Here is a 17255-nt window from a genome sequence, read left to right as displayed (position 1 = left end):
TGGTCGGGTTTAATGGCTAGGTGGTGATTCCCGAGGGGCAAATTTCCCTTCCCGTGAACATGGAAGGAATGGAAGTAACAATAGCATTTATAGTAGTCGCCTCATTTTCTTCTTATAGGGCGATTCTGGGAAGGTTGTGGATCCATGCGATGGGGGCAGTCCCATCCACCCTGCACATGAAGGTTAAGTTTCGCACTGAGCAGGGCATTGCTGTAATAAAGGGAAGCCAGCAAATGGCCAAACAGTGTTTAGTGGCCGCAGTTGATTGAGAGCACAAGCAGGCTAAACAGAAGGAAACATTCGAGGAGGTCCCTTTATAGCAATTATAGGAGCCCCAAGAGGGAATTGGGGCTAGCTATGCCGAGGAATTAATCAAAGTAAGAATACTACCGGATATTGACAGGTATTTTCAAGTAGGGGCAAGTATGAGGGATGAGGATAGGATAGAAACGTTATTAGTTTTTATGCATAATGTAGATGTGTTTGCTTGGAGCTCGTATGAGGTGCCCGGGGTGGATCCCGAATTCATAGTTCATAAGCTTAATGTAGATCCATCATTTCCCCCTAAGAAGCAAAAGCCAAGATTATTTTTCTGTGAATTTCCTTTTAACAAACACAATCCCTATTCCACAAAAGCTTTTCCACACAAGATTCCAGATCAGGTAACAAATACAATCCCCAGCCACAATGGCTAGTTCATTTGCTTCGGCTTACACTACGCGACTTATTTTGTTTATTTTGTAGGTAGAAATTTTAAAGTTTCACTTTTTTTCACAGTACAACAGTGAGTTATGCAGCTTATTTTGTTTATTTTTGTTTTTAGGTTATTAGAAAACTGAGCAGCAGAGCACTAAAGAGGGCTTTAAGGTGGACAGTTAGATTATTTGACAAAGCTAAATAAAAAGTTTTGAGCAGTTATTTTACACAAATCAGTGAAGTTTGCAAAAAAGATATTGCTTTGTAAATTAGTCCCTCTATGCTTCTTAAATTAATATATTTGAGAAAACAATATGATACAACAATGTTATTCAAGCACAGACCTCTTATGGAACTATAAAATTAGATGACCTTCTATTGCATTTACTATGATGGTAAAGTAGAATCTTCCATACAAAGTAATAAACAAATATTAATTTACAAGTTCGACTATTTCATCTTTCTAAAAATTTGCTTAGAACAGTTTTTCTGACGGGAACTTCCTCCTCCTCCTCATCATCATCATCATCTTTCTCTGACTTCAAAGTTGTGTTTAGGGCACAACGGATGACCGAGTTCACCTGTTTTCTTAATGTAGCATTGTCAACGAATACATCCGCCAGCATTATTCTCAACTCATCATCAGTTGTCCTTTTATTATTGCCATTTACACTTTGAGTTTCGTCCAATGCTGCAACGGCATTTTCCACATCTTGGGCAAGGAGTTGTGCCTGTTCCAAATTTATGAGCCATTTGAAATCAAGTCAGAATTCAAATACGCAGTTCGATAGAAGAAATAAGATGTAGCATTAAAATAAATAATAAAGTATATTTTCAAATAACATTTGAAATCTGCACTCATTAAATTTGATTTTTTTACATTAATAACTTCTCATTTCTTTTTTCTTTTTTTACATAATAAGTTCTCGTTTTTTATCAGCCTGAAATGCGCCCAAGTGCTTTAAATAAATACAAAGACATTTAAAATATTAAGCAAGAACTGCATAGAATTTGCCATCATGGTGCTGTTCTAAAGTGTGAAAGTGATCACCCTTCTACTTGTCATGCCCACAGCATTCAAGTACACGCAATACACACAATTTGGGTTTTCTTTATAACAGAAAAGGATATAGACATATGAATAACATGTTGAGATTTTCCCATTTCTAGGCTAGAGAGAAAAAATTGAAGGAACTGCGCATTGACAGAAGAACAAGCAGAGTTTTAACTACTGTTTTATACCGAGATACTACCATCGTCTGAAAATTGTCATTAAATTCACTCAAAGACTACATCACATGTCAGATAAAGATGAAAATGGCGAGAAGGCATCAGCCATTTTAAGCCAAGTTGCCAACGACAAGAACAAACAAAACCTAGTTAGCAAAAACTGACAAACTACCCCTTTTTCTTTCACAAGCTAGTAATAATGATGTCAGTACACCAGCAAAACCAGTAAATTGTGTGTGGGGGTGGGTGGGTGCCTGGGTGGGAGAACCAGGACATTCTCAAAAAGAAACAAGTTGAACATGTAAATCACTAGCCTGTTCCCTAATAACCATTAGCATATTAAAACCAAGACTGAACCAGACATAAATTTGCTGGACAGTTATCCCAGTTTATATGTATACATACAAGGACAACACCAGTTCTGAATGTGCTAGACTTACAGTCCAGTTTCTTTAAATTTTTTTAAATAGTAAATAACCATACTTCCTCGCAGGCTTAATGCCAAATGTAGAACTTGGTGGTATTTTAGTACCGATAGAAGCAGATGAACTGTAACTCTAGTCCAAACAGAACCTCCAGTTTCTACAGAATACTGGACTGTCATAAAGGGTACCCATATACCCAGAACCTCCAGTTTCCACAGAATGCTGGACTATCGTAAAGGGGACCCATATACCCAGATGCCAAATAATTTAGACAGAAATGTATTTCTTTTTTTTTTATATAAATTAATAGTTACAATAGGGGAGGGGGGATTTGATCGCTGGATCACCAGGAGGCATCAACCAATTGGAGCTACAAGGCTCTTGGCAATTTGGTCAGAAATTTATTATCTCAGTGGACCTGAAGTCTGAATGTTGGCTAATTGATATAGCCAATAATCCAGGCTCTTTTCATTAATGAATGGCATACATGTAAGTTGAATACCCTACAATAGCAAATTCACAACCAAGTGAATATTCTGTCCCACACACCTCCCCCCCCCCCCCCCCCCCCAACCAAAACCACCCACCAAAAAAAAAAAAAAAAAAAACTTTAAAAAGAAAGTGAAACTCCAAAACAAAGAAATGTTATTTGAACCAGATCAAACTGGAATGTACAGGTGCAAACCAGCCAAGCAGAACAGATCTAAATTTATGGGGCTTGACTAGCCAGGTGAGCTGAGTAGTTTTGTAACATAGAAAATAAAACGTTTTAAGGAAGCAACAGCACATAAACGCTATGCAGCTCACCTTCATATTCCCATACATACATAGCCACCATAATACATATTTGTACATGTTCACAAGTAAATTTACATAACACATAAACACATGATGTATAACTATGTTAGATGTAAAGACAATAACATATACACCCTTCATATTAAAACAATTTATTATATATTATCATGTGGTCCAACCACCAACTTAATGGTTGAACCTGCTAGCATGCCACATGAATTAGTGATTACTTGACACTTAGCCATTAATCATGTGCTTGCAAGTACAAAATGATTTTTGTCAATAAAAATCATGTACCCTCACAGATGAGTGCAGAGACAAAAATTAGAAGAAAATTATTATAGTAAAAATAAAAAATAGCAGCCGCCTTTGTGGGGTTAATATCTAGGTTTGATCCCTCCTATTTATGCTTAGCAAAACACACACACACAAACAGAGAAGCAGAGAATGAAAAAGTTTCGCACCCAAAATAATCTCTTAACACCAGTCTTCAAAATTTAGACTGCCAAGGACATTACAACAAACAAAAGAGAGCACTGACTCAAGGTTTGAAAGATACCTCTGCTAGTAGGAGACCAATTCTATTGTCAGATGTTGTCAACAGATCTATTGCATCAGATGGTAATGAAGTGTCCACAATTAATTTATCTTCCTCTTCAACAAGAAAATTAACACTACATTCTTGAAGCCTATCACGAAGAATTCCACATTCATGCAGCAACTTTGCATTAGCAGTACTAGCAAGCTCCATTCTTTGCCTTTCCTTGTGAAGAAATCTCTGAAAGATACACAAGAAACAACAGCATGAAACAGATGGGTTTTGCAAATGTTCTGAATTAGCAACAACTGAAAGTCTAGACACAACCCAATCAGCAAGACAAAGTTATTAACCAGAAACAGTTACATCCTGATTGGGAATTAGTTTGACATATTAGGCACTAGTGAGAGATCAAATATTTGAATATCCAAAAGACTTTGTTGTCTGGTCTTTTATATGGTGCTTTTGGTGTAGTCTGTGTGGGCACCTATGTATGTGTAACCCAATCAATTGGTTGTCTCCTAATCTCAGAAAAGTAGAATTTCTATCCATTTGTTGTTTGATACATGATAAGTTTCTAAAACTAAAGAATTTGCTTAGTTGGTCTTGGTTGTTTCTAAACCTAATAAAGCAATTGTTGCCAATGAGCCCTAGCTCAACTGGCACCCCCTCTCCTTATATAGAGGTCAAGGTCGTGGGTTAAAGCCCGCCCCATTGGGTGTGTGTAACTAACTTATCAATGAATAAAACTTTAAATAAATAAATAAAATAAAATAAAATAAAAAAAAGTATGTACTTATCTATCAATCAATCAATCAATAATAATAACAAATGCAATTAAAAAAATTATTTTTAAAAAATTGCTCATTTGGTTAGTCTGTATGGTTATGACCCTTCAATCAAATACTTCTACTAAATCTTACTTCACATTTCTTCACCAAAAGCCACAGCAGACCCAACCACCAGGCAATAAACCCCTGAACATGTATTGTCTCATGTAGGGTGGTAAACAAGCCAAACTGAACTAAGGTGTTCAAGCTTGTAAAAAAGAGCTAGAGAACTCAGGCTGGACTTGTGTAGAAGTTCAAGCTTGGTTTGTTAATTTCCCGAAGGAACTTGAGAGCTTGTTCATGGGCTCTGTTAAATTGGTTAAAAAAATTAACTTCATACAAATGCTTATAAAAACTTAGCAATAGTATTTATAAAACAAGACATATATAGACACATTTTTTAACCCAAAAAAAAAAAAAATAGTAACATATAGTAACCACTGAAAGTATTATCTTTAGTGTTCATAAACATATCAAGCCAAGAATAGCCTTGAACAAGCTTATTTTGTTAACCAATTGAGATTGAGCTTGGTTCAGTTAATTAATAAATGATCCCAAATTAACATCATAAAAAGTGAAACTTGAGCTGCTCACAAGCTGCTTGGTTCATTTTATAGCCTAGTTTCAAGGAAATACGGCCATAATTTGAGAATTAAGACCATAACTCCAGCCTTGCATTCTTTTTTAAATCTAAGAAGATTATTGGTTTAATTGCACATTTAGACCTCAGACTTTACATCTTGCTTCAAACTCAACCTTATACTTTTAAATGATTCATTTAAGTCCTTACAATTTTTAAATCATTTCGAAAAAGTCCTTGCTGTTGACTCAGTAACAGAAAATGCTAATGTGTAGTTAAAAATAATTTTTAAATGACATGGTGTTGACGTGAGTTAAATAGATGACATGGAGCCTACATGTATATCTAAATAAAGCGAAGGGAAAGAAAAAGGCCAAATCAACAAAATAAGTTAACATGCTACTCGCATGAACTTAGGTGATTTGAGAGAGAGAGAGAGAGAGAGAGAGAGAAGTTGGGGAAGTAATGAAATCCCCAGCAACTCTTTCACTCTCTAACTCAATCTCGGCCTTGTGATGCTTCAATCTTGGCCTCCTCAAATCTTTGTTGGCACACTTTTAGTGTGCTGCTCAACAGCACCAGTGGCATAGCAGCCACTATCCTTTGCAGCAAAGTGGTGACAAATCCTATGGTGGTCCAACAATCAGGGTCTATCATCCAGTTGTGGATGTCCTTGCAACAAGCCTCAACTTGGTGTGAATAATCACAGATCTGATGTAGGCAAGTTGCAAGCTGGGTTGCTAGTGGCATTGTTGGCCAATAATGGATCTGAAGCTAGTTCTGGTGTGAGTGCTAGGGTTTTGGCCAAGGCAGTTGTGGCCTTGGGTTTCATTTGGGTTTGACAAAATTTGGACGGGTTTATTGGTTTGGTTGTTCTTTGGGTGTTTGGATCTTTAATATAAGTTTCGAATGGGTTAATGATTTGGCCATGGGGGAAGTTTGCAGGTATTCCGCCAGTGTGTGGTGGTTGAGAGTTGTTTAGGACCGCCAGCTCATCGCACTTGCTCCACAAACATTGGAAGGACCACCCCTCATGGAGGGTCCCTTCTTTGGGTCCTCATCAACATTGCTGTTGGTTGAGAGAGGTTTGTTAGGCTGTTTGGGCAGCAAGAAAGTTAATTATTGAGAGATTGAAGTGGATGTGAATCATAGGATAAAAGGGAAATTTTTATTAAATTGCTATTATTTACCAATTGTTGGAAAACATAGTTTTGCATCTCACACAAAACAAGCAGCGGAAAATATTGGATCTACTTCATTCAAGTGAGATAACATCGAATATCTAAATTTTAGAGACAAAGAATAGAAATGCGTACCTTGATGTGGTGAAATTTAAAACAAAGAAGAAGATTGAACTTGGGAAAACCTTCAATCTTCACCCCAATTCCACATATGCCCACGATATGTGGTCTCTCAATCAGTTCTATATGCACTTTCTCTTTCTGAAAACTTGTCTTCTTTTTCAAAAACTATTTTCTTTTGTTTCACTCATACATACTAATAACTACCTTGGAAATTATTTATTTAATAACTCTTATTAAATAACTAACTAATTATCTAATTGGGTTGACCTTTTGGGCTAGTCCAATTAGTGTTTGGGATGAGACTAAAGGGACAAATAAAGCTCTAGCTCAATGGGTTTCGGACTTTATCTGTTAACTCTTGACAAGCCCAAAATTACCATTAATTATATTTAATACCACCATATAAATATAATTGCACTCTAGGCTTTGTCAAGAGTTGATAGTTAAGCCCAAAGCCCATTGAAACTAGAGCTTTATTTGCCCCTTTGGTCCCATCCCAAACCACACACAATATCCCAATTGAGTTGTCCCAAAAGGCTAACTCAATTATATGATCAATTAATTATTTAATAATAAATAACTGCCTAGGTAATTATTAGTACATAAGAGTGAAACAAAATAAACCAATTTTTAAAAGAACACAAGTTTTTAGAAAAAGAAAGTGAGTACAGAACTAATTGAGAAACCACACACCTTGAGCATATGTGGAATTGGGGTGAAGATTGAAGGTCTTGCCAAGTTCAATCTTCTTCTTTGTCTTGAATTTCACTACAAGGTACGCCATTCTATTATGTTTCTAAAATTCAGGTATTCCATGTTATCTCACATGAATAAAGTAGATCCATTAATTTCCGCAGCTTGATTTGTATGAGACGCAAAATTATGTTTTTCAATAATGTGATCCTAGCATATTATAACCGTTAAGTTAAAAGGGAAAATTTTATAAGATTGCTATTATGCTATAAGATTAGCTATGCTCTGTGGTAGTGAATGTTGGGTTGTCATGAAGCAACATATTCATAATTTAAGTGTAGATGTAGTGAGAAAGTTAAGATGGATGAGTATATACATAGAAAGATATGATTTGAAATGAGAAAATCCTCTTATAAATAGGGGTGGCCTCATACTGATGAAAAAAATAAAGGAGAGTCACTTGAGATGGTCTAGGCATGTTCAAAAGCGAGCAACAAATGCATCAATAAGAAATTGTGAGTTGATTCAACTTGAGGAAATGAAAACAAGTATAGGAAGACAAAACATAACATTAGTAGTAGTACAACAGGACATGCCAATTAAGAAGCAACAGATAATATGCATATCAAAAATAAAAGAAGCAACAAATAATATGACTTTAGAAAGAATAGAATGGAGAAAAAGAATGCAAGTGGCTGACCTTGACTAATTTGTTGGGGATCCATAGCCAACCCCAAAATTTGGTACTAAGGCTTTGTTGTTATCGTCAACACATTTCATTTAAGAATTAATTTTAAATAAAACAAAACATTTGCCACATCAACATTTTCGTTAACAAGTTAACAGCAAAGAATTTTTTTTTTAAATGATTTTAAAAGTAAGGACTAAAATGAAACACTTAAAAGGACAAGTACGATTATGAAACAAGAGTCACAGTTTGAGGACCAACTGTGTAATTAAACCAAAAAAAAAATTCCTTTGCTGGTTATACATATAAAAACTAATAAACCTTTTTTAATAAGTAATTCACTATAAAAAGACAAACCCATAAGGGGGCAATTCTAGTGCATGGGGAAATACACCAATTACAAATTATCAATAAGAATCAGGAAATATTAAAATGAAAATGTTACATCAAGACATATGATAGAAACAGAATCTTCATTTTATAATAATGTATGTACATAAACAAAAAGGATGTTACCTCTAATTCTAATTTCTCTTTCATTACACGGCTGAGATCCTGCTTCAATTCTAACTGGGAATTTCGAAGAGATTTGACTTCTTTAATAAGCAGTTTTACATCTGCCTTTGATTTCACCTCAAACTCTTCATGCTGTTTCTGCAAGTTCTCAATCTGTTCTCTAGCATCATCTAACTCCTGCATCAACATTTTGTTTTCCTGAATGACTGCATTTTTTGTTGACTCAGCACGTACCTTTTCATCCTGCAACATTGTTCCACATTATTAACTGAAAGCCCCTCAAAAATAAAAATGACAAGGAGATCCAATTAAATGATAATGGTAGGAAATAAAATACCTGTTCAGTTTTCAATTTTAGTTCCAGCTCCAAACACTTACTCCGAAGCTCCTCCACATCCCACTGCATTTGAGTAAATCTTTCCCTTTCAGTTAAAACCGCCTGCTGCATGTTATCTATACAATTCTGTCTAGTAGTTTCAAGTTCCACTTCCAAATCTTTGACCTATAAAAGAATATCCCCATAAATTGATCTTGAAGTATGTTACATAGTCATAATTAGATTTGCATTCACTCTTTTTTTAATTAAAATCAACAAAGTTCTATTGTAACTGTGATAAAGAGAACTTCCCACAAAATCAAGGTCAATACCAAGATAAAGTAATTGCATTGACAACAATAACAACAACAAAGCCTTAGTCCCAAATCTTTTGGGGATGGCGATGGATACTCAATAGAGTAATTAGTTGGCCACATGTATTCTCTTCTTTCATTCTATTCAATTTGAAGTCATTCTTTATGTCATTTTTTATAACTTCTACTAATATTATTTTTGGCCTTCCTATACTTTTTTTTTATTCCCTCAACTAGGATCAACTCACTCTTTTTTACCGGTTTATTAACCTCTCTTCTCTAAACATGACCAAACCATCCAAAGTGGCTCTCCCTCATCTTTTCATCTACAGGGACTACCCTTATCTTTAAGCAGATTTTCTTGTTTTGAATCTCATCTTTTCGTGTATTCCTAATTATCCATTTTTAACATTCTCATTTCAACAACTCACTTTATGGATATGTTACTTCTTAATAGTAACATTCGGTACCATAAAAAATAGTTGGTCATATTACATTGAACAAACCTAAATTCTGAAAATGCATTACTAATCCCATGCCTGGTAACCTTTTTCCCTTCAGGCATTCCTTTGTATACTAGCCATGTTCTTGGGTTGTGCCCCTTTAGTGCTTTTTCAATGGATTATTTACTTTAAAAAAAAAGGAAACTAATTCCACATCTACTCATAATGACTAGGATGCGTAAAAATAAAATCTGCAATGAAGAAAGGTCCATTTAGTGAATAAGACTCATTTAAAATAATTGCCTGATGTCATGTCCAATAACCTGCAATAATATTAGTTCAGCCCATGTCCATGTTTTCTAATTCTGTAAACAGAAAATATATTTTAAGGATAAAAAAGCCACATCCACAGTTTATCTCAGATGGTCCATCAGGTGAGGCTTCACCTAATCCTTCTGGTAAGGTACAGGATAAAACTAAAAGAATGGATCAACAACCACGACGCTCATTTCACATGATCAAATAAATTTTAATCAAGCTCATGTTTCCATACACATCTAACCATATGATGTCTCTCAAGTCTCAATGTGGCTATCAAAAACAGATTAAGACAGCATTATATGAAGGACATTCTTTGTTTGCCACATTTTTTTTTTTTTTTTGATAAATAAGAAAGATGTATAATTTTTTTGTTTGCCACATTCAAGACCAAAATAAGCATTTAGAAGTTAGAAATTGATTCGTTTTAGGACTTGCAAAGATCTAAATTTACCAACATCAATAGAAAAACAGAGTACTAGGTAGAAGAAAACTTCCATCTAAATTCAAATTCTTCCAAAAAAATGAAGAGACAAGTAACATATGCTCAAACAAAATACTTGTATGGCACAACTAGATCATAATAAAACAGTCTGCTATTTTCATGCTTCTTACCAAAATAGAAATAATGGTCATACCTAGTGCACAAATGACAAAACTCCCACTTTTGTGGGCTTTGGGGGGAGTGATTGGTAGGCAGCCGTACCCCCCCCCCCCCCCCCACTTTTTTTTGGGAAGAGGAAATAAAGTTTATATTATCCCAATTTTAACGTTGAGAAACACGCTGAAGCTATTGGATAGCCCAATGCTGATTATTTGAACTAGAAAGGGGCAAAAAACTGGGAAATGAACATTGAAGAAACAGAATCACATTTTTTTTAGATAGGTAAAAAAAGTGTATAACTGTTATAATATATACCTTCGTTGTGAGGAATTTTCTAACAGTAGCTTCTTGATTCAATCTTGCTATTAGATCCTCCAAGTCTGTTTTTGCTGTGGCTAGCCTCCGCTGCATGGTAACAAGTACCCTGTTCAATTTAAGTCGTTGATCAGATGGAAGAGCAACCAGTGAATCCCTTGGAAGCTGTATATTTGGATTCTCAAAAGAATCTGTGTTTCTCAAAGCTTCAGAACCTTCAGAATGATCAAGGGTGAAATCACCAAATAAATTGGCTGCCCCAATATTTGATATTTCACTAGCTCTTAAAGAACTCAAGTCACTTCCAACACTCTCTGCTGAGAGTCTTCGAACATGGCCATCCAGCTTGTAATCCCCTAGTGCAGGAAAAAACTCAGTTCCGTCCATGCGGATAGGTTTAGCATTAGAAGTATTCTCAATTACTTCATCCCTGCCTAAAATGTTACCCTCATTCCCTGTATGCATTCTATGCCTGGAAAATCTTTGCAGACTCCCCTGAATGAACTTTCTGCTATTCATGCCATATTTGGCAGTCATTTCAGTTGGATCAATTAAGTCTTGTTCAGATATTGAATTCTCCATGCCAAGAACAGCAGAACTATCATTTCCATGCCTTGGCGATCCAACCTCAGATATCTCATAAGGAGTATCATGACCAAGATCTGATGCAACGAATGAACTATCAGCAAACAGAGAAACATCTGAGTTGGCATGGTACAGAGATGATGGAAACATTTCACTAGTGGAAGAATTATTTGGAATTTCCTGATTCTCATCATTGAAAGCTGAAAAAAAAATACAAGAATACAAATGAGTTTTGATGGATCACAGAGTATATTATCTATTAAGTTATTCTACTTTCAATATCACCATGGCTTCATTTCAAGAATTAAAAAACTAATATAATGTTGATTCCAAGATGCATTGAGGAAACACCTACAAGACCTCGCCGCAGCTTCTAGCTCAAGAAAGGTTGCCACTGGAGCACTTCTTGATAAATCAATGTCTGACAATAGTTTTTCCATCCAATCCTCCAAAGAACACCTTCGCTGCAACAAGCTAACCAATTTGAGAATATTATTACTGTTATTTCAAAGAGAAATATGCTTGATGTTTAAATTTATATACGTACATATTGAAAAATTAAATTTCATAGTTGTAGGTGCACACAATGATGCAGCCTAATATTCTACAAGTGGGCCATTGCCCTCAAATTGCAGAGTAATAATTGAATACATAAACCAAATATTTAGACATAATAATTGAAAGAAGAAACCTAGAATTTGCAAAGCCAAATCAAAACAGGCCATGCATTATCCATTTCACAAGCTGCTTGTCCAAAATTTATATAAAAATAAATAAAAAATCCCTTCAGGTATATTTCTACAATTTTCATGCTTTTAATTTAAAAACAGTCTTTCAGAAGCTTCATGGAGTAACGTGTTCAAATCCTAAACACACAAGCGAAACAAAAATAAGATTTACCCAATTAAGGAAAGTTTTAAGATCATCAAGTTCATCAAAGCCTACTATGTAACAGCAGAAATTTTCATACAATACAGGAACTAACAGCAACAAGAGTAATGACTATGACCATCAGACCAAGCCATTTTCCTGTGAAATGTAACCTCTGGATAATCCTCAGTTAGCGTTGAAAAGGCACAACCAAGCAACTTTCAGCATAGAAGTTTCAGTTTTCCAAAGGTCAGCATGTGCGACAGGTGTTCTAATAAAAGAAGGAAATATACTATAAAGTTCAACAAACAGCAATATAGCACCACTGTGAGATGTACTCAGACAATTTGAGTCGCACAGTTCTCAAACTACTATCATGTAGACCAAGAAATTCTATGTTCAAATTTTTTTTTTTTTTTTAATTTTATTTTAGTAACAATACTTCATTGAAACTAAGAAGAAAATGAAAAAGACCCCCAAGTACACAGGAAGTGCTTTAAGGAGAGCCCGTTAAATTTACATAAATCTAGAAATTCCTTTAAGGAAGAAAAGGAATGGCCACTAAAGGCAGCAGACCAATCAAACATGGTATGTAAAAGATGAAATTTTAGCGCCAAGATGAATGCTCAACCCCATCAAAAGTACAGAGGTTCCCTCCCTCAAAATGGTCCACAGAAACAGAACACAATTCGGCATGGCCCCCAATACATCAACAGCATAATGTCTTCCCAAGCCCCCCACTCCAACACTCCAACAACTCCACAACCCTTCTCGGCATGACCTATAGCACGCCAAAAAGGCAACACCATTGACCATAAGTCACACACAATCACAATGAAGTACAGGTGGTCAGTTGTCTCCCCACTAAGTTTGCACATACAGCACCAATCAAAAATGCTTATAGTCCGCTTCTAAAGATTCTCCATAGTAACGATATTTCCCCAAGCTGCTGTCCTTGATAAAAAAGGCTACCTTAGAACTTAGAAGCAATCTTTACCTTCCAAATGCTTTTCCATGGAAGGTAAGGGGAAGCCCCATGCTAAGAACCTAATAGTAATACTTTATCAAAAAATACTGCTTGTAGCAGGGATCTACAAATAATAATCTTCCAGTTTAATAAGGTTTTCAGTAGTAGTTCTGCTTTTGCAAAAGTTTAAACCAATGCTGACATTCAGATCCTTTTATAGTTTCAGGTCGATAATATCAGACAGTCAATTCCATAAACATTGATGAACTTCAGCAAAAATACTCAACTCCTAGAAAAATTAAATTTTATTGCCAGGTTTAAAGCATGTCAGGACAACAGATAACTATAGGAGAACTCAAAACTTCCACTTCTGACAATCAAGCATTCTACTTACGAAGAGATAATGAGAACCTGTTGCAAAATACAAATAATTTATAGCTAACATAATGTGTCTCAGAGGGTAGGTATACGTAATCCACAATTATTTTGAGTTCTGTAAAATCATTAAAATACACACACACACACAGAGTGACCACAGATAGCACGTAACCTACCTCTTCCAACAGAGTTCGGCTCTTCCTTCTAAAAATCCTCCTTGGAGGAGCTGGGGGCACATTTTTCATTGGAAATACCTTTTTGACCTACAAAAAAGCCAGTAAAAGAATGAAAATACTCTCCAAACACAATATTGAAATGATATGATGCTTTCAGTATAGAAGTGAACAACAAAGGTTAGAACATTTATGGATTTTTCTTTTATTTTTGGAAAATAAACAAAATGCATATAATAGGGTAGGAAAGTAATTAGGGCACTATTTAGTGTGATACATAAAAAGAAAGATAATAAAAATAAAAATAAAAAGTCACTTACTCTTTTCTTTATAAGTAAAAATAATAATTTTATTCAAAAGAGAAGATAGGTCAAATACAAACTACTCCTGAAGAATTACAAAATAATAAATTTCACTTACTTCAGAAAAAAGTTCTAAAAAATCGTTAAATCTTCGTAATATCCCTCGTGTAGTGGTGATCCCTTCTGGCGATTGTATACCAACTTGAACCCTATAAAACTGTTATCCATGAATGTTAAAATAGAAAATAACTAGAGCTGGGTACAATTAAACCAAAATTTACATAGAGCCAGATAAAGTACATTACTACTAAAAGTTGCAGAAACTTCGCTAAAGTACTCTTAACTACACACATTTTAACATTCGCAAATGAAAATCCCCATTGCTTCAATAAATTCGACAACTCAACTATCAATAAACAGAGAAACAAACTGTCTCCACAATCATTTAAAATGCCAAATTGTACCTCACGAAATTTTTGTTACATAGAAGACAAAGGAGTGGAAGAAAAATGCATAATCTAGAATATTACAGCAATGTAAACCCAACAAGCACAATTTAAAATTTAAAAAAAAAAAATGGATAAAACAAGAAGACAGCTTTTATCCAACTCTCTATTACAACAACAAAGCTTTAGGGGAACTTTGAAATCGGCTAAAGGTTGGCCACATGTATTCTTCTACTCCATTCTATCCTATCCAAAACCATAGTCTTTGTTACCTTCTAAATTAACATGTCCTCACTGGTGCATTAACCTGTTACCTATGAAACAAACTTTCATTTGATTTACATGGACATGTTATGGACAAAGATGATGGAAATAGACAAGAAAAGGCCACAAAAGTTTCTTGACATTCAAGTTGCATGACCAATAGCAACTAATCTTAGATTATTATTATAGATAGTTCTTTGAAACAAACAAGAATGATAATTTTATAGTTATTCAAAATTGAAACCATAGAACAAATAAAGATAGATGTTATCTAAGGTAAAACACTCAAAAACACAACTGTAATGTCACATGAGTAGTCAGTTGTGTATTATACCGGTGTAAGAATGACTGAACTGTCCAAGGACAAAAAAAAGAAAAGAAAAAGAAACTGCCAGGAAGAGAGATGCAGATATATAAATATAAAGGTCAAACAGAAAAGTAGCAGAGTGGTTTAAAAATTAGATAAAAAAATATATATATACCACCACAGGATCTGAACCTCTTGATTTGGAAAGGAAAACCCAAGAAGGAATTGTGACGCAAAAACTCCAACCAGAATGAAAATCAAGTGGCCAAACAGTTTCACGTCCGTCCTACATTCAAAAAGTAGGAAATATTATCACAAAAGGAAAGATTTATAACAACCTGAATTCCAAGCTCTGGAATATGTGCCTGTACAGCATTAAATCATTGACAACTGAGAAAAGCAAGAAACCTCTAAGCCGGCTGATCTAACCTCAGCCACCAAATATCAAAAGAAAACATAGAAGAAAAATTAAAATCACAAGAATGGCATCACACAATATATACCATCTTGAGATCATCCACCTTATTTACGGTTTATATTACAAGCATTATATATAGAACTCCTCTAAAGAATTACACGCGAAAATTCAAAATTCAAATACTAATCAATAAAGAGACCTTTCCAGCTGAAGTAACCATGAAGCAATTTCCATTCCATTCCTTTCCACCCCTCCGCACATTCCCCAAATGGGTCCTAAGTGATAACTCTCTAGCAATCAAGCATGAATTCACAGGCTATCAACAATCTCGCCACTACACATATTTTACTAATGATATCTCTAACAGCTATCAATTAGGCAATTCAATCATTCTGTATATAAAAACCGTAAAATGAAAAACCATGCAAATTATTCACGGTGGCAATCATGGAAACTGTTTTTTTAGACACATAAACCAAATTAGGCCACTTCAAAGCAAGAACAAACTTCCAAAAAAAAAAAAAAAAACAATAATAATAACAAAATCAATAAAAACCCCACAAACTAAAAAATTTAAAAAAAAATTCCGATATCATGAAAATCAGTCACATAAATCAAATTCAATCATAACAACAGCTCCACCAATTCAAAAACAAAACTATTTACTAACAAATTGACAAAACCCATTAATTAAAATTCAACACCACCACCAAAAAAAAAAAAAAAAAAAAGAGATTAAAAAGTGGATCAAAGAAGAAAAGAGAGAGTACCCATTTGCGAGGAGGGGGACTCCAGTCCATTCCCAAAGGGAGCGGCGACGTGCCGTCGTGGCGGTGCCGGGGAGGGCTGCGCGTGCGCACCACGCGCTGCTTGTTGATATCATTGTTTTCGTTACCGGAATTGCCCTTGTGGTTGCCAACGGAATCGTCGTCGTCGGGATAAGGGGTAGTAGCGGAATTTGAGAAGGGTTCGAGGATGGGATCGGAGAAATTGAGGTTGTAGTCCAACAGAGAAAGGTCGTGTGCGTACAGATTCATTCTCTTCGTGTTTTTTTTTTTTTCTTTTTTCGTTTTTGTGTCTATCTGAGTTTTGGTGATTTGGTTTAAAGATTTAAACGAAAGTTTAATAGTATAACAAAAACGAAAGAGAGAATCAAATATGAATGAGAATGATTCGTTGTTTTTTGTTTTATTTTTGTATTAAAAAAACTTCTTTTTATATATACATGCCAATCATCTATTTATCTTTCTTTTAACGCCAATCTGATCTGTAACTCTCAAGTCTCCACTACTTGTCTAGTTGTCTTTGGAGAGTAGGCACTACTGTTTCAACTTTCAAGTTTCACCCCAATTTTATTCTCTTTTTTTAATATCTTTTTTATAATTATAATTTCATCATGTTGAGTTACAAAATTCTTGATTTACTTGCTTATTGACTAATGCCATGCTTATGCCTCCAAAACAAAAATATTCAAAATTTGCCTTTTCAATTCATTTTACAATAAGTCCCTCCCACTTGATTCAACTTTTAAATAGGGGATGTAAAGTGGTTGGGCAAAATTGGATTATGGGTGTCTCATCTCCTCTTCACAAAGAGGAAAACCAGCGATGGACAAGATTAGGGCGGGTTATAGATGTTTTACTAATTTTAATGAGAATGATGAAATAAAGATGAAACATGAAGGGAAAGTGTGCCTGCGAGAGTACTTTGGAAATGGTAATAGAATTCATAATATAAATAAATAAATTATAACTAAAATATGTATAAAAAAGTTTGAGAAGATGTATAAAAAATATTGAATTATATGTATATATAATTTAAGTACATTAAAAAAATGCATATGTAAATTCAAGATGAAGCGAGTAAATCCTATCTTTGCCCCCCATCACCTCTTTAGGACTAGAAAAATCTGCATGGGACTAAGTGGGGTAAGGCCA

At 34.8% G+C, this 17255-nt stretch overlaps 1 protein-coding gene across 2 annotated transcripts; it reads right to left on the bottom strand.

The window, feature by feature from the left end:
* Window positions 1-953: 953 nt before the first annotated feature.
* On the bottom strand, window positions 954-16563 carry LOC126725724 (PX domain-containing protein EREX). 2 transcript variants are annotated; one of them, XM_050430583.1, is made up of 10 exons: window positions 16089-16563; window positions 15076-15186; window positions 14002-14100; window positions 13585-13671; window positions 11549-11657; window positions 10609-11393; window positions 8636-8800; window positions 8299-8541; window positions 3709-3927; window positions 954-1427 (listed from the first exon to the last, which is right to left on the bottom strand). In XM_050430583.1, the coding sequence occupies exons 1-10, from the start codon at window positions 16353-16355 to the stop codon at window positions 1152-1154; spliced, it is 2361 nt and encodes a 786-aa protein (XP_050286540.1). In that variant the 5' UTR covers window positions 16356-16563; the 3' UTR covers window positions 954-1151. The 2 variants fall into 2 exon arrangements, with proteins under 2 accessions (XP_050286540.1, XP_050286541.1); XM_050430584.1 differs by having other exon boundaries at window positions 14002-14092; window positions 16089-16351.
* Window positions 16564-17255: the final 692 nt, after the last annotated feature.

Source organism: Quercus robur, chromosome 5 (genome assembly GCF_932294415.1).
Source record: "Quercus robur chromosome 5, dhQueRobu3.1, whole genome shotgun sequence".
Lineage (NCBI taxonomy): Eukaryota > Viridiplantae > Streptophyta > Magnoliopsida > Fagales > Fagaceae > Quercus > Quercus robur.
Note: the sequence above shows the minus strand (reverse complement) of the source record. Positions and strands in the feature narration are given on the sequence as shown.

Excerpts from the sequence above, each read along its gene's own strand:
- LOC126725724 (XM_050430583.1), bottom strand. The coding sequence starts at position 16,355 with ATGAATCTGTACGCACACGACCTTTCTCTGTTGGACTACAACCTCAAT. Across the intron at positions 13,672-14,001 it reads TTTTAGAACTTTTTTCTGAA|GTCAAAAAGGTATTTCCAAT; the intron begins GTAAGTGAAATT and ends GCTTTTTTGTAG. Across the intron at positions 11,394-11,548 it reads AGAAGCTGCGGCGAGGTCTT|CTTTCAATGATGAGAATCAG; the intron begins GTAGGTGTTTCC and ends TTTTTTTTTCAG.